Source organism: Bombina bombina, chromosome 7 (genome assembly GCF_027579735.1).
Source record: "Bombina bombina isolate aBomBom1 chromosome 7, aBomBom1.pri, whole genome shotgun sequence".
In the NCBI taxonomy this organism is placed as follows: domain Eukaryota; kingdom Metazoa; phylum Chordata; class Amphibia; order Anura; family Bombinatoridae; genus Bombina; species Bombina bombina.
The window spans coordinates 362,639,312-362,658,464 of NC_069505.1; the positions used below are offsets into that span (position 1 = coordinate 362,639,312).

The 19,153-nt window shown below is 35.8% G+C and overlaps 1 protein-coding gene across 1 annotated transcript in view; it reads right to left on the reverse strand.

The window, feature by feature from the left end:
- The window catches only part of IQSEC1 (IQ motif and Sec7 domain ArfGEF 1), a 518,962-nt gene that overhangs the window by 30,111 nt on the left and 469,698 nt on the right, over window positions 1–19,153 (reverse strand). Inside the window, 4 exon segments of the mRNA XM_053721050.1 lie at window positions 2,358–2,424; window positions 2,426–2,535; window positions 5,238–5,255; window positions 5,258–5,398. Of these exon segments, the coding sequence (XP_053577025.1) occupies window positions 2,358–2,424; window positions 2,426–2,535; window positions 5,238–5,255; window positions 5,258–5,398 (336 nt within the window).

A 19,153-nucleotide genomic window follows, 5' to 3' on the forward strand; every position in this document is an offset into this window, starting at 1 on the left:
AAGAGAACAAATAAATTGTGATAATATAAATAAATTAGAACTTTTTTTTAAACTGCATGATCTATCTGAATCATGAATAAAAATTGGGATTCCATGCCCTTTTAACTACCTCCATTTTTCTGAAGTTAGTGAATTGGGCCCATTACTCAAAACAAACAAAAATCAGGCACTTAATAGCTAAGCTCACAAACATAACACTTAGTGCTGCACCATTATTAACGTATGTGAAATCACACGGAACATTACCAAAAAATAGATTATAAAAAGTTCATGGTAGCTATGAAGAGTTTGTTATTTATATAATCTAAGGAAAATATGATGAATAGAAGCAGTTTCTTCTCATAGGAAAATGTTGGCTTAAGAGAATTTGAGACATTTGTAGCACCTAATTAATTAAAGGGGACAATGAAACCCAAATTTTTTCTTTCATGATTCAGATAGAGAATACGATTTTAAAAAACTTTCCAAATTACTTCTATTATTTAATTTGCTTCATTCTCATGTTATTCTTTGCTAAAAGGTTTATCTATGAACGCTCAGGAGCAGCAGAGAAGCTAAGAGTTCTAGCTGCTGATTGGTCGCTGCATATATATATATACCGATTGTCATTGGCTCACCCATGTGTTTAGTTAGAAATCAGTAGTGCATTGCTGCTCCTTCAACAAATGATACCAAGAGAATACAACAAATTAAATAATAGAAGTAAATTAGAACGTTGTTTTAAAATTGGTATTCTCTATCTGAATCATGAAAATAATTTTTTTGGTTTCATGTCCCTTTAATGTATTTAGCTTAATTTTAAATTAATTTTAAGAATTCTATTTTTAATTGGCTATCTGTTGGCAGAAGAATGCACTGTATAGTAAATATACTAACGAGATAACTATACTTAATATATTTAATTCTACCTGGTTAAGTGAAGTAGGTGGACCTGGGTAGGATATACAGAATTCTTTGCCCCAATTGCTCCTTTATATAAACAAGCCCCACTAATGTGGAGACACTGTGCGCTGATAATTTATGTGGAAAAAAAGTATTTGATTCAATTTTATAACAGGACTATTTTAAAGAAAATAATACATTTCACTACATGTAAGGTGCAGACATTGTGTTGGTCATATATTATTAAAGCATAATTGTGATTACTGGGTATATTTGATGGCTTAGTTTGCAGAAGATAGGCCAACAACAAATTATTAAAGGCTTCCAGCTACTTTATGATGGCATGTTATGAATTAACTACAGAACACTAAATTATGACTGTACGTCCATGTTTAGAGTCACTTTAAAATAGACCCAGGGGTTATTATTTAAATTTAACATCACTTTGTCACCAAAAATTATATTATAACTGGTTTTGATAAAATATAAAACAGCAGAATTGTAAGTGATCTCAATTATAAATAAGAAGAAGCAAGCAAAACAATAATTTAAGTGAGCTTTATGACTAACCAACATATTTATTCAACCACAACTACAGAGAATATTTAAAAAAAAAAATTGGCTTCAGGCATCAGTTGGTCCAATTCATTGCACATAAAAACTACTTATCATAAGGTTTCTACAGATCTCTTTAGTGTATTTGGTAGTAATCATGTAAACAGTTTGATAATGTTTAAGAAATATCACAATGTAATATCACTAAGTGGTTTTCCAGGCGATAATATTACTGGTATTTGCCATTTTCTGGACTAACCCCATGCACTGCAAAGCTTGTAAAATGTACTGCATTACAGTTCCCTGCATATTTCTAGCAAAAATATTAAGGTAACTACGACAAATTACAGATGGATAAAGTCCCATATTTGAGAAGAATCTTTTGCCAACAGGGACCTTCCAATATTACAAATCACTTTACATCAGAGTAGAATATTAATGCTTGGAAGATGTCTATTGGCAGAAAATGTATAATATGGTAAATATGGGTGTATATTGCTAGCACAGTATTCTGGGACATTTCTCTCAAAATTTAGTCAGGCTTCACTCCATTTCATTCATCGAATGTAATGCACAGGGTACACTGAAAGCACACAATACAAATGAAGCAGTCTTTACATTGATTTGGGGCTTTCTGTTACTAGTTCTACTGTTTAACTTACGCGTTTTCACTGTCTTCAATCTCCTTTAAAAGTATACATAGTAATCTATAATATTTTCAATTTTGTAAAAAACAGGTTTTTGTAATGGGGAGGGGGGGGGGAGGAAAGGAAGAAAAAAGCAAGACAAACCAAATAAATAATAGGTTTTATAATTAGGGTTACGGCTGTATACAGCACAAATTATGATATTTTGAAAAGTTAATATACATATTTGTGTATATTAAGCACATAACCAGGAAAAATATACAGACTCTTTACCTGCTTCAGAGAGAGATCCCTAAGGGAACTTACTGAGGGCGCTTCTTTTTAGACCCTCGCTGGTGGCCATAGCTGTCATCTAGACAGGTCCTGCTCAATGTACCATTTCCAGACTCTTTCTTTAGGCTCGAGCACTGTGACATAGGACGCACCACTCCTTTCTGTTTCTCTAACTCAGCTGAAGCCAAATACAAGGAGCCATAAACATATTAGAATGTAAAACCATTGTGGTAGATGCACAGTTAACTAAATGTGAAAAAATGGATAAGTCAGATACTTCAAATCATTGAAAAAAAACGCACACTTTACAAACAAAGACACAGTAAAATTACTATATAATTTAATATTGCCAATAAGCTTAATAAATACAAATTTTACTGGGAACCGAATTTTGTTATCGACACTTCATTTTTTTTTAAGATTGAAAAGTGCAATTGAGGTATTTCTGTAAAATGTCAATAAGCCACATCCTGTGCATGAAGGGAAATGATCACGATGACAGGCAGATCCCTCTCAATTCTGAAACAATAGGTTTCTGGACCTGGAAAATGGTGCGTTGCTTCCCCCAGAAAGTAATGTAGATCTCTAGAATGCAGAACCAGGCAGAGGGAAAGTGACTATGGCAAGGCGCCTGTCGTAGATAAGCAACATTTTTTTTTAATCAAGTACAAAACCAAAGTGCACAGTTTCAGATTGTGGGCAATAAACACATTGTGTATTTTTGGAGACCAATCTTGCCTAGCTTATATTTTGCAACAGTAAAACCTGCAGGCGTAAAATGCTTAGAAATAATGATTAACAGGCTGGAAACTTCAGACACCCCTAAGGAATGCCCTGTTCCTCCACACATCAAGGCTGATATTAAAGGGATATTAAAACCCAATTTTTTTTTCTTTCATGGTTTAGAAAGAGCATGCAATTTTAAACAACTTTCCAATTACTTTTATATGAAATTTGATTAATTTCTTTTGATATCCTTTGTTGAAAAGCAAATCTAAATAGGGCTCAAGTAGCTGATGATTGGTAGCTGCTCATAGATGCCTCATGTGATTGGCTAACCCATGTGCATTGCTATTTCTTCAACAAAGGATATCGGAAAGAATAAAGCAAATTAAATAGTAGAAGGAAATTGAAATGTTTAAAATCTCTATTTTAATCATGGAATAAAAAAATTTGGGTTTATGTCCCTTTAACTTCATATTTTGAAATTTACATTTTAAAGTAGCCCCTTAATGACAGCCTTATAAAGGAACCTAATACTCCAAATAGACAAGTGCATGAGAACATTTACATTTTAATTGGATTTATTGTTGCCAAATATAATGTATTAGTAAATATGCTTCTAATAAAAGTCAATACTGTTTCTGGGGAAAAATATATCTACGCAATGTCTCACGCACCCAATCACTACACCTGTTTAGAGAGCTGGAGTGTATTGTGCCTGTTGCAAATCAGTTTTGTACCATACAAAGTGATGTTCATAAGCAGCATATGTACATACCCTACCGCATGTTCTCACCGCGCCAATCACTACACCCTGTTCAGAGAGCTGGAGTGTATTGTGCCTGCGGCAAATCAGTTTGTACCATAATAAATGATGTCATAAGCAGCAAATGTACATACCCTACGCATGTCTCACGCGCCCAATCACTACACCTGTTACAGAGAGCTGGAGTGTATTGTGTTGCTGCAAATCAGTTTGTACCATACAAAGTGATGTTCATAAGCAGCATATGTACATACCCTACGCATGTCTCACGCGCCCAATCACTACACCTGTTAAGAGAGTTGTAGTGTATTGTGCCTGCTGCAAATCAGTTTGTACCATACAAAGTGATGTTCATAAACAGCAAATGTACACAATTCATGAAAACAGTAAGTTATACTAGAAGCATTTATTGTTAAAGGAATGTTAAAACAGTAAATACATGAGACACACAATGATGTATGCAAAGCAAGGATTAGCCATGCACATGCATTTCTTTACAATGATATCAATATATAAGTGTAAAGGCTAAGTTTCTATTAAAGTGATGGGCGCCACCATTTTTTAACTAGTTTTCTATTTACTTCCACCCAACCTTGTTTTGACAGTCTCTTTATTGCAAGTTTCTTTTTTTATATGTACAGTATACAGTATTTTCATCAGCAGGAAAGAAAGAAAGAAAGAAAGAAAAGAAGGAAAGAAAGAAGAGAAGGGGAAAACTTAAGTTCTAACATGGTGGCACTAATTAACTTCGAAAACCAACAATTTTCAGAGTTAAATTACAGGAAAATGTGACAAAATAAATAATGCAAGTATATTACAAAGTTTTTTAGTGACTCACAATGAAACCTTTTTATATTACAATCTCATACTGTTTAATATCCCTTTAATACAAGTGTATTGTAAAAATGCTTTTAATTAAAAGTGAAATTAACTGGTGCACATTACAATTTTGGCTATGTCTCTTTTAAGGACAAATATACATACATTTTCATATAACTGCATGTAATCGACACTACCATAAAGAAGAATATGCCACAGATACATGATCTAAAAATCAAGTATAAAACCTTTTAAAAACTTACTTAAGAAGCTCCCTAGTTTAGCACTGTTGATGAGGTTAGTCTGGGACCCCCACTGAATGGGCTGGGTATAAAACAAAAAGAGCAGGCCACTCCCTCCCCACAAGAAAAGCATAGAAATTACTCACATTTTTTATAATGAAGCTGATTTTTTAAAACTCAAGAAGGGGCTAAAGCCCCGGATAAATCTTTTATTTCACTTACATTGGTCCTACAAAAATGACCTCTATGTTACTTTTAACAGAGAATTTGAATAATCTGATTAAAACTAAAACAATCTAAAGCTGTTGATTATATACCTTTGTACATTACACTCTATTCTGTACTTTCCATTTCTTGTACTTCTGCAATCGACTCCCTCAAATCATCTGTAAACTTCTTGCGGTCTTGAGGGTTTGGTGCATTGAAGTTTATGAGCACTTTGATGTCCGCTCCTGGGATGGCTGAAGTCAGCCGAATGCCATTAGGATAATCTAAAATGAACACAGACACACACACAACAAAACAGTGGTTGGATTCATGAACATGACAATTTGTGAGCGTTTCCTTCACTTTCTGTCTAGAAGACCTTAAATATCAACATTTTTCAGGACAAACTTTCTATGAGAACTTTATTAACCCCTTAACAACCAATGTAACCTGTACGTTGCGCGGTTGTTAAAGGGTTTAATAGCACAGCGTGGGCGACAGCGGCGACCTAGTACTGCATGTGGAAAACAAAATGCTGCCATAGACTGCTAAAGACACGTGCACACTCCTGAAGTCTTACTAGCCCAACCTTCAACAAAGGATACGAACAGAACAAAGGACATTTTATAATACTAGTAAATTGGAAACATTTTGTTTTAAAGTTGTGGCTCTGAATCATGAAAGAAAAAATTGGTTTCATGTCCCTTTTAACCAAGGAAAACATGTTGACACATATCGGCCTGAAGTGTATATATTTTCTTAACGTCTTTGCAATCACTGTACTTTTCCATAATTCAGTGTTTCCATAGTGTAATGAGAACAACCAACAAGCTACACCATATTGTCTTTAGATGGAAGTTAAAGGGACATTTAACTGCTGAGTACAACTTCAGTAACATGGTTATCCCTGTACCTGCAGCTCTCTTTGAAGCTGTTCTCTTATTTTAACCCATTACAGAAGCTCTGCATCTTTATACTGAGTGCCGCCATTTTGATACGCACGTATTGTTGCAGCCTGTGATAGAAGCAGTTCACTTTCACAGATCAGTGATGTCACCGGCTTTATCACAGCTGTACCTTGTACTCTGAATTAGCGCCCACAGCAGAAAGCAGAAGTTACATTTTGTGCAGGTTTTATTAACTCCAATATAAAGTTACAAAATAATATAGAGAAATGCAGCCGATCCCGCTCTATACTGTGCACTAAAGTGCATGAAGCGCCTTGTCAAGAAGACAATAATATTACTGCTCTGTGAACGTGCATTGCTTCTGTCACAGGGGTACAAGAAGACTTTAATTCCAGATGGCGGCGCCCAGTGTAAAGAGGCAGAACGTCCATATCCAGCACTTTTGAAGGGTTAAAATAAGAAAAAAAGCCTTTGAAGATTACTGCAGACACCGGAGTTAAAACAGCAGCACTGTGAGTAAAAAACGATACTACTGTATAGCCAGCAGCTTAATGTCCCTGTTAACATACCTTAGAACACATATCACCATTTGTATCTTGATGCATCTCTTACGTTTCCTTTAATTAGTGTTTTTAAAGGGAAAGTAAAGTCAAAATTAAAACATAAATAGATTGGATACGATGCATGACATTGCTAACAGCTTTCCAATTTACTCCTAATCAATTGTCCTTAGTTCTCTTGGTATCCTTTGTTAAAGAGTAATCCTAGGTGAGCTCAGGAGTGTGCATGTGTGTTAAGCCATCTGGCAGCAGTCTTTGGAAACAGTTTATAAGCAGTGTTATACATAGAATACAAAAACTGCTGGCCATAGACTGCTAAAGACACGTGCACGCTCCAAAGCTCCTATCAGGATAGGCTTAGTCTTCGACAAAGAATACAAAAAGAACAAAGCAAATTGGATGATAGAAGTTAAACTGGAAAGTTGCCTTAAAATTGCTGCTCTATCTGAATCATTGAAGTTTAATTTTGCGTTTACTGTCCCTTTAAGTCAACTGTTTAAACATACAACTAACATGAGTAACGTCAGCCTCCAGTGTCATTACCCTCAGTGATATATCAGGATTTAGATATAGCTACAATTGTCAAATGCAATCCTTTTGGCTTGTTATAATTTAATAAATTGATTTTTCCCTGAAAGCATATCTAGATAGGCCCATGAGTGTGCTAGTGTTCGTAAGAAGATGTATATTTTATTCATTGTTACAGACACAGCAGCCATATTGTTCTCAAGGACTCATGCACACACCTGAGCTCTACCTCAGTATGCTCCCATAAAAAAGTTTCTAAGTTACAACAGAGGATACCAAAGGAAAGAGGTAAATATCATAGTAGAAGTTAAACAGTAATGCACTACTGAAAGCTATTTGAACACATTAGGTGAGCCAATGGCAAGAAGCATATATAGCAACCACCTATCAGCAGCTTCCTCCATGTTCCTGTGCCTACCTAGGTATGCTTTTTAAAAAAGAAGGATACCTAGAGAACAAAGCAAATAATATAATTAAATTGGAAAGCTGGTGCAAAGTTACATGCGCTACCCTGAATCGTGAAAGTTTAATTTTGACCTTACTGTCTCATTAAATATCAGGCGCCAATGTACAAATGTTCTATAGAGAGTCGTTGCTGTAATGGAGATGCTACTCGGTTCATTCTTTCTTCACTGTTGTGCTCATCATATTTAAATGACGAGTTTGAGAGCAAAAAGTGCCACCCAATAAGAAGAGCACATTATAAAATGGGACCTGTAATCGGTGGTCATTCAAAATTGTTAAATATTTGAACATTGTTGCAAAAAGTTCCTTAAAAGGACATTCTTTTCTGTTTTTGCAAAATTGTGTTTGTTCTACGCTCCCTGGAGAGACCAGAAAGCAAATTCTGTATCCTGCAAATCAAAAAGCTGGTTTAGTCAATTTGCAGCATTTTAAAACCTAATTACAGACGTTGCTTTTTTGCCTCCACAATAACAAGAAGTGTTTCACGTCCCTTTAACGACAATTATTATACCGTTACACCGTTTCCTCTCTTCCATTGCTATCCCCTTGAACCACCTTAGCATGTAAGACTAAGAGCCATGCAGTTTGTAGATCACCTTCATTAGAGCTGACTACAACAGTGCGACTCTTGACAGGGCCCTTTACCGTCTGATCCCTATAAATGTTTCCTTGTATTCCGCCTATGTTTATAGCGCTGCGGAATCTGTTGGCGCTCTACAAATAACCGATAATAATAATAAATGGTAAACGTAAGCTAATTAAATTCCGTATATGTCATCTCTACCTATAATACCAGTATATGTGTGCGTCATATGACACTCTTGAAGTCCAGCCCTTAGGAAGCCTAGGTAGAGAATGGGTAGGGACTTGTTCTCTATCATAGCCCAGCTCAAAACAGGAAGTGAAGGGAGGTGGAGGATTATAAATATTTTTACTTATAAATATATATATTATATATTTATATATAATTCCAAAAATAAGCAGGCACTCTCCGTTTAAACTTCAAATAATTTTACTTAGTGACTAAGTAAAATTATTTGAGTTTAAACGGAGAGTGCCTGCTTCTTTTTGGAATTGTGTACTACTTTGCTGTGCCACCCCGGACTATAATTGCGAGTGCTTTTACCTCTGAATTTGTTATATATATATATATACACACACACACTTAAAAAAAAACTAAATTATGCGGTTTTGCTTGCACACTAATATATTTTTCATTGCAGCATTCTTAAAAGGGACAGTCTACTCCAGAATTGTTATTGTTTAAAAATATAGATAATCCCTTTATTACCCACTAGTCCTAAAGCCCGTTCACACGGGCCATTTTTTGCAGTACAGTGGTCCCACCCCTTGCGTTCTCTCCCTCCCACTCTCTTTTGCTTTCTCTCTCTCCCCCCTCTCTTTTGCGCTCTCTCTCCCCCTCTCTTTTGAGCTCTCTCTCTCCCCCCTCTCTTTTGCACTGTCTCTCTCCCCCCTTCTTTTGCGCTCTCTCTCTCCCCTCTCTCACTATCTCCCCTCTCTTTCTCTCTCTCCCCTCTCCCTCTCTCCCTCCATCTCCCCTCTCTCTCTCCCCCCTTTCTCTTTCTCTCTCCCCTCTCTCTTTCTCTCTCCCCTCTCTCTCTCCCCTCTCTCTTTCTCTCTCCCCCCTCTCTCTCTCTTTCCCCTCTCTGTCTCTCCCCTCTCTCTTCCCCCTCTCTCTCTCTCCTCTCTCTCTTCCCCCTCTCTCTCTCTCCTCTCTCTATCTCCCCCCTCCCTCTCTCTCTCTCCCCTCTCTCTATCTCCCCCATCTCTCTCTCCTCTCTCTATCTCCCCCCTCTGTCTCCCCCCCCCTCTGTCTCCCCCCCCCTCTCTCTCTCCCCTCTCTCTATCTCCCCCCTCTGTCTCTCCTCTCTCTATCTCCCCCCTCTCTCTCCCCATCTCCCCCCTCTCTCTCCTCTCTCTCCCCCTCTCTCTCTCCTCGTCTCTATCTCTCCCCCCCCTCTCTCTCTCTCTCTCTCCCCTCTCTCTCTCTCCTCTCTCTCTCTCCCCCTCTCCCTATCTCCTCCTCTCCCCCCCTCTCTCTATCTCCCCCCCTCTCTTTCTCTCTACCCTCTCTCTCTCCCCCCCTCTGTCTCTCTCTCCCTCTGTCCCCTCTCTCTCTCTCCCCTCTCTCTCTCTCTCTCCCCCGACATCTCCCCTCTCTCTCTCTCCCCATCTCCCCCCTCTCTCTCCCCCCCTCTCTCTCCCCCCTCCCTCTCCCCCCTCTCTCTCTCCCCTCTCTCTCTCTCCCCTCTCTCTATCTCCCCCCTCTGTCTCTCTCTCCCCTCTGTCTCTCTCTCCCCTCTGTCCCCTCTCTCTCTCTCCCCCTCTCCCTCTCTCGACATCTCCCCTCTCTCTCTCTCCCCATCTCCCCCTCTCCCCCCTCAGTCTCTCTCCCCTCTATCTCCCCCCTCTCTCTCTCTCCCCTCTCTCTCTCTCCCCTCTTTCTCTCCCCACATCTCCCCTCTCTCTCCCCTGTCTCTTTCTCCCCTCTTGATCTCTCTCTCCCCCCCTCTCCCCTCTTTTGAGCTGTTTAAGCTCTCTCCACGGCTTTTCACGGCCCGGCCCCGCCCCCTTCACACACCTTCACGCTAGGCCCCGCCCCTTCACAGGTCTTCCTGCTCGGCCATGCCCCCGTACACGCTCGGCCACGCCCACTTCTTCTCGCGGCAGTCGGCAGATCAGGTAGGGAATCCAAGGCCAGGTGTGTTTGTCCTCGTGCTGTCTCTACTGCGCATGACAGCTTCGGACAAACACACTTGGCCTTTTATAGTATAGTATTCCCCAGTTTTGCATAACCAACACGGTTATATTAATACACTTTTTTACCTCTGTGATTACCTTGTATTTAACAAAAAAATTTCAGTAGTGAGCACAGCTTACGCCGAAACGCGTATACTGTGTTCTTGGAATCCTGTATCAGACTCCATTTGCTCATCCATGGTGTAAATATATTTTTAAACTATGGAAATAAAGTTTTGACTTTTTAATAAGGCTGTTCTTCCTCGTCTTCTTTTGGATTGAATACCTTGTATTTAAGCCTCTACAGACTGACCCCTTATTTCAGTTCTTTTGACAGACTTAAATTTTAGCCAATAAGTGCTGACTCATAAATAACTACACAGGAGTGAGTACAATGTTATCTATATGGCACACATGAACTAGTGCTGGCTAGCTGTGAAAACTGTCAAAAAGCACTGAGATATCAGGCGGCTTTCAAGGACTTAGAAATTAGCATTTGAGCCTACCTAAAGTCTGAAATTTAACATCACTTTAACTCTGACAAAGCCAGATAATAACAAGATATTTCATGTCCCTTTAAAGGGACATGAAACCCAATTTTTTTTCTTTCATGATTTAGAAAGAGCATTCAATTTTAAACAACGTTCCAATTTAATTCTAATATCGAATTTGCTTTATTCTCTTGATATCCTTTGTTGAAAGCTCAGTAGCTGCCAATTGGTGGCTGCACAGATGCCTCGTGTGATTGGCTCACTCATGTGCATTGATATTTCTTTAACAAAGGATATCTGAAGAATGAAGCAAATTCAATAATAGAAGTAAATTGGAATGTTGTTTAAAATTGTATTCTCTATCCGAATCATGAAAGAACATTTTTTAGTTTCATGTCCCTTTAAGGACACTTAACACTGACAAAGCTAGATTTACCAACCAACCTCTTGCTCACTAGAGACCCTTTTCCCTCTTTTCCCATATGTCTATTTAAATGGTTTGTTCTGTCTTTTTTTAATAACTGAATCTTCTTCTGACAACATAAGATTTATCACATCTGTCTGTGGGCTCCATAGCTGCAAGCTTCCTATTATACTCTCCCTACTAGCACATACAGACATCTGCTTATTATGCCTCTTCATTGTTCTATATGAACTGCTAATGTATAGATAATTTACTGTCAGTTACATCTATAGCATGTCCCAAAGGCTATTGGTACCATGATTTGAAATATATATTAAAAAAAACCTGCAATTGGCCATCCCTAATTTATATCACCTAGGCAACTATATGATAATGTAACAGCTGCTCACTTTTCTTAGAATAATTATTCAAATGTTTCTTTCACCCAAGACCACAATATTCTTCTGCAGACTTGTTACATGGATTATGGAATCATCTTTACCGTATTTATGTGTATTTAATGGCACGTGTGAAGAGATATAGCCATGTAAAATACTGGTGCAACCTACAATTATGTATGCACTGCTGGGACGGTCACCAACCACCAGGGGACGCAAATTCAGATCAGAACGAGTGGGTGAAATAGATGCATTTATCGGTTCAACTAACAAATATAAAAATGCACTAAGGATTAGTAATTGGTCTATTAAACTGTTCCTTAATAACTGTTCCATTAAAGGGATTAGAGACCTTTTCTTTTGTGATTCAGACAGAGCAAACAATATTCATTTTCCCCCCAGTTTACTTCTATTTTCAAATAAGCTTCTTTCCCATTGTATTCTTTGTTGAAGAGATACCTAGGTAGGTGACTGGAGCACTACATGGGATGAATTAGTGCTGCCATCTAGTGATCTTGCAAATGAATAACATTCTTGCAAAACTGCTTCCATATAGTGCTCCAGACATGTGCACGTGCCTGAGCTTACATCCATGTTTTTCAACAAAAGATATTAAGAGTATAAATAAAATTTGAAGTAAATTAGAAAGCTGCATGCTCTTGCCAGGCTGAGGTGATTGCCACCCATGGTGTTGGGTGATGATTCCGCTGTGCGCAAGTACGCAGAGGACAGTCTAGAGCAGCAGTCTGCACAAGCTACAAGGGAGCAGGAGAAAAGGCCGGGGGTCATCAGTCCAAATAAGGCTTCAATACAAAAGGAGCAAGCAGGAAGTCCAGAGAAAACAGGCAGAGGTCCGGATAATAACACAGGTACAAGCAACTGAAGAAACTCACAGCAATGCCCAAGCAATTTGTTAGAGTTTTCTAGGGGAAGACCCCCTCTGGGAGTGGCCCAGTGAGCAAAGTATAAGTGAAGGCAGCTGTAGGTTTACTGGGAGTTTTGCTATCTTGCAGTACCTCACTTTCACCACATACATTGGTGGTGCTCACGTTCCTGTCTGGTTGTGCAGTTGGCCTCAAGCCAGGATTAATGGCAAAATGGGCAGAGATGTAGCAGATGAAACAGAGGTAGGAGAGGAACCTCAAGGTGAGTGGTTGGCACCCTGGGCAAACAGACCAAGATGCAGATCTGACAGAGGGCACGACAGATTGAACCAATCCCTGCTCAATGCTGGCAGCATTAGATAAAATGTATAAATATGTATGTGTGTGTCTGTATAGATCGATAGATAGATAGATCTATATCTTATCTATGTATATGCTAGACGTGCATTCGGCAGTTTTGTTAAAGCCAAATGTGGATGAAGGCGTAAGAAATCAGGCTCCGAAAAAAGCTGACTGCCAAGAGCGACTGCCTTCTTTGGCAACTAACGAAACTGCTGAATGCACATGTCTAGCATACACTTATATATATATGTATGTGTGTGTGTGTGTGTGTGTATACATCAAATATATCATATATATGCACATGTCTAGTATACACTTATATATATATATATATATATGTGTGTGTGTATACATCAAATATATCATATATATGCACATGTCTAGTATCCACTTATATATGTGTGTGTATACATCAAATATATCATATATATGCACATGTCTAGTATCCACTTATATATATGTGTGTGTGTATACATCAAATATATCATATATATGCACATGTCTAGTATCCACTTATATATGTGTGTGTGTGTATACATCAAATATATCATATATATGCACATGTCTAGTATACACTTATATATATATATGTGTGTGTGTATACATCAAATATATCATATATATGCACATGTCTAGTATCCACTTATATATATATATGTGTGTGTGTATACATCAAATATATCATATATATGCACATGTCTAGTATACACTTATATATGTGTGTGTGTGTATACATCAAATAAATCATATATATGCACATGTACACACCATATATAAATACATTGTTATTGAAAGGGTACGAGTGCCTGAAACGCTGCCTTCTTGTGAGTTTGCAATAAAGTTACAAACAGCAATATCTTATATGTTATTTGCTTGGTGAGTAGCTGGATCAGATAACCACATAACATGAGAATATATCGGTCAGTTTTACTGTTTAACAACTCAGACATTGACTACTTGATATAATATTAAACGCTATATTTTATTTATTTAAGTTTCCTAAACCAATCCAATCCAATTATAGTGTTAGAAAAATGAAATGCAAAAAACAAACTTACATTAATGCCAGTGTCTAAACTCTGCAATGTCATTTCCATAGTTTATGTAAAATATACAGGGCACATACAAATGTTATTTTTCATAAAGTTGTTTAAAGGGATATGAAACTCAAACAAACTTCAGACAGAGCAAAGCATTTTTAAAAAGTTCCCAATTTACTTCTAATGATCAAATTTGCTTTGTTCCCATGATTCTGTGTTGAAGAAATACCTAGGTAGGTGTCTGCAGCACTAAATGGCAGGGAATAGTGATACCATCTACTGATCTTGCCAATGGATAACATTCTTTCAAAACTGCTGCCATATAGTGCTCCAGAAATGGGCCGGCTCCTAAGCATATGTCCCTGCTTTTCAAGAGAAGATAGCAAGAGGACAAAGAAAAATTAATAATAGAAGTAAACTAGAAAGTTGTTTAAAAGTGGGTGTTCTATGTGAATCTATATATATATATACACAGTATATATATATACACATACATATATACACATATACACATACATACATATATACACATATACACATATATACATACATACACATATACACATATACACATATATACATACATACATATATACACATATACACATATATACATACATACACATATACACATATACACATATATACATACATACATATATACACATATATACATACATACATATATACACATATACACATATATACATACATACACATATACACATATACACATATATACATACATACATATATACACATATATACATACATACATATATACACATATACACATATATACACATATACACATACATACATATATACACATATATACATACATATATACACATATACACATATATACATACATACATATATACACATATACACATATATACATACATACATATATACACATATACAAATATATACATACATACATACACATATACACATATATACATACATATATACACATATATACATACATACATACATATATACACATATATACATACATACATATATACACATATACACATATATACATACATACATATATACACATATACACATATATACATACATACACATATACACATATATACATACATACACATATACACATATATACATACATACATATATACACATATACACATACATACATACATACATACATATATACATACACATATACACATATATACATACACATATACACATACATACATATATACACATATACACATATATACATACATACATATATACACATATACACATATATACATACATACATATATACACATATATATACAGTACATACATACACATATATACATACATACATATATACACATATATATACAGTACATACATATATACACATATATATATACAGTACATACATATATACACATATATATACAGTACATACATATATACACATATACATATATATATACATACATACATATATACACATACATACATATATACATATATATACATACATACATATATACACATATACACATATATACACATATACACATATATACATACATACATACATACATATATACACATATATATATACAGTACATACATATATACACATATACATACATATACATACATATATACACATATACACATATATATACAGTACATACATACACATATACACATATATATACAGTACATACATATATACACATATACATATATATACATACATACATATATACACATATACACATATATACATACATACATACATATATACACATATACATATATATATATACATACATATATACACATATACAAATATATATATACATACATACATATATACACATATACACATATATACATACATACATATATACACATACATACATACATACATATATACACATATACACATATATACATACATACATATATACACATATACACATATATACATACATAACATTATCACACATATATACATACATACATATATACATACATACAATATATACACATATATACATACATACTCATACATATATACACATATACACATATATATACAGTACATACATACACATATACATAAATACACATATACATACAGTACGACATACATATATAAATATACATACATATATATATATATATATATATATATATATATATATATACACATATACACACACACACACATATACATTACACTTATACACACACATAGATACACATATACACACACACACACATATATAGATATATAGTATATATATTATATATATATATTATATATACATATACATACATATATACACATACATATACACAACACACAAATGAGTTTATAGTTTCAGTTTAATATTTAAAGGACAGTTAACCTTAAAACTAATGTTATATAATTCTGCACATAGTGCAGAATTATATAACATTATATTAGCCAAATATTATTTAAACGTAATTTCCCCCTATTAATTTTTAAAAGAAAGCGCTGTTTCACAAGACCCGCTCCCTGCTGAGCGGGTCTGTTATATTTCCTCAGCGCATCGGGCCAGATGTATAGTCACAGCCTGGCCCGACCGCAGCCATAAGACTAAGTGCAGCTCGCTCCGGGCCGGGCTGTGACTATACAGCTTGGCCCGATGCGCTGGAGGAAATATAACAGACCCGCTCAGCAGAGAGCGGGTCTGTGAAACAGCGCTTTCTTTTAAAATTAATAGGGGGAAAATTACGTTTAAATAATATTTGGCTAATATAATGTTATATATATTCTGCACTATGTGCAGAATTATATAACATTATTTTTAAGGTTTACTGTCCCTTTAAATCCAGAGGATAATTCAAATCTGAGTTGGGGTTACATTATTATTAAAGCAAAAGAAAATAATATAAATAATAATATAATAATAGTAAAATACTGCAATTTTTGAGAAATGCCCATTTTCACACATTAACTTTTTGAACAATTTACATCAAATTTTTTAGGGTTCTAATCTAAATAAGGCTCCAAATTACAGTCAAATTCACATATACAATGCAAATTCTATAAGCCATTTGCAAATCAATGTTTAACATTGAATTCCTATTTTGAACTTAGAGACACTGAACCCAATTTTTTCTTTTGTGGTTCAGATAGAGCACCAATTTTAAACAACTTTTCTAATTTACTTCCTATTATCAATTTTTCTTCAGTCTCTTGCTATCTTTATTTGAAAAAGAAGGCATCTAAGCTAAGGAGCCAGCCAATATTTGGGTTCATGACCATGGACAAGCACTTCTTTATTGGTTGGGTGAATTTATCCACCCAATCAGCAAGAACAACCCAGGTTGTTCACCAAGAAATGGGCCGGCATCTAAACTTACATTCTTGCTTTTCAAATAAAGATACCAAGAGGATGAAGAAAATTTGATAATAGGAGTAAGAATAAGAAAGTTGCTTAAAATTGCATGCTCTATCTGAATCACAAAAGAAAACATTTGGGTTCATGTGTCCCTTTAACTATGGCAGCGATGATCCTGCGGAAAATGAATTGGTAGGAATTAAATCATGCCGTCTGGTATTTACAGATTGGATCAAGCACTTCTATGTGAAAGCAAGGATTTTGTGAAATGATGTTGCAGAAGCAGTAGAAATAACTGAATGGAACAAAGCATAAAGATTTCAGAGTTCTTGCCCATTTCATTATTTGCGGGCATGCGACTCAATTTCAGCTGAAATATGCAATGTTGACATCCAGGGTGGAAAAGAAATAAATGAATAGCTATATGTTCATCCATTTCTCACCACAGGGAAAATAAGGATTCTCTCATCACTGTTACCTAAAAATAAATAGTGAGCTGACAGCCATAGACAAAAAAGGATTGATTGGCACAGAAAATCCATTCTGCAACACAATATATATAGAATGTGGTTTCTGCTGAAAATTACATAAAAAGGAGCAGGTATGCTTGATGGGCTTAGGACATATATATTTAAAGGGGACATAGTATTCAAAATTTTACTGAAGGGCATAGTTTTGTCAAGACACACTGCAAATTTACAATGTGCTGAAAAAAAGCTCTTTTAGGTTTTTTTTTTTTTTTTTTATCTTTTTAGCACAAACCAGGTGCCAATCTTAGAATTTTAGCAGATTATTGGTAGGCAACATTCTGCTCACAGTACACAGAGTGTACCTAAGAATCAAAGCCAGAGTAAACTCTAAGATTGGAACATGAACATGTTGTATATGTCAGCTTTTAAAGGGACACTAAACCCAACATTTTTCTTTCATTATTCAGATAGAGAATACAATTATTAACAACATTCCAATTTACTTCTATTATCTAATTTGCTTCATTCTTTAGGTATCATTTGTTGAAGAAATAGCAATGTACATGGGCGATCCAATCACGAGGCATCTATGTGCAGCCACCAATCAGCAGCTACTGAGTCTATCTAGATATGTTTTTCAGCAAATGATATCCAGAGAATGAAGCAAATAAGAAAGCTGTTTAAAATAGCATGTTCATGTTCTTTCTAAATCATGAAAGAAAAAAAAAATTGGGTTTCACGTCCCTTTAAACTACATAAAAGTATACAGCAGGGATGGGAAATCTTTGCCCGCCAGATGTTTCAGAACTACATTTCCCATGATGCTCAACTGGACTTCAGAGTGCCTAAGCATCATGGGTAATGTAGTTCTGAAACATAAGGTTCCGCATCCCTGGTATACAGCATCCATTTAACCATGCATGTCCCTATAGGGTCTATAAATGGATTGGTTGACATATCAAACAGCAAAATAATAAAATACAAAAAATACAAAAACAATTTCACGTTTGATCACCTTTGAATTAACCAGAATTAACTAAATTAACTAAATTTCGACAAGTTTGAAAAGTAAATGTGGACATAAAGTTTATAGAGTTGAAATGCTGAGCATAGAAATGCTTCAGAATGTGATCACAACTTATTTAAATAGAGACATTAAACCAGAAATTATTTCCGGTACTAAACTAAATCTAGTGCACCATAGCTTAGCGTACTTAGATGCAGAGCCGTTGGAGTACACGCTCCCTCGTATGAACCTGATAAACGCAAGTTTAGACGCAGCAAATTTCTCCGACACTTCAGATGGCAGAGTTCAATCGTCCTGAGCGCTTTCATCTGGGGAGAATGACGAACCCTGATCTAGCAGAGGGGCAGCGCCGCACAAGCCGTTATAATAATAAATGCCACACACACAGCAAGACAGGT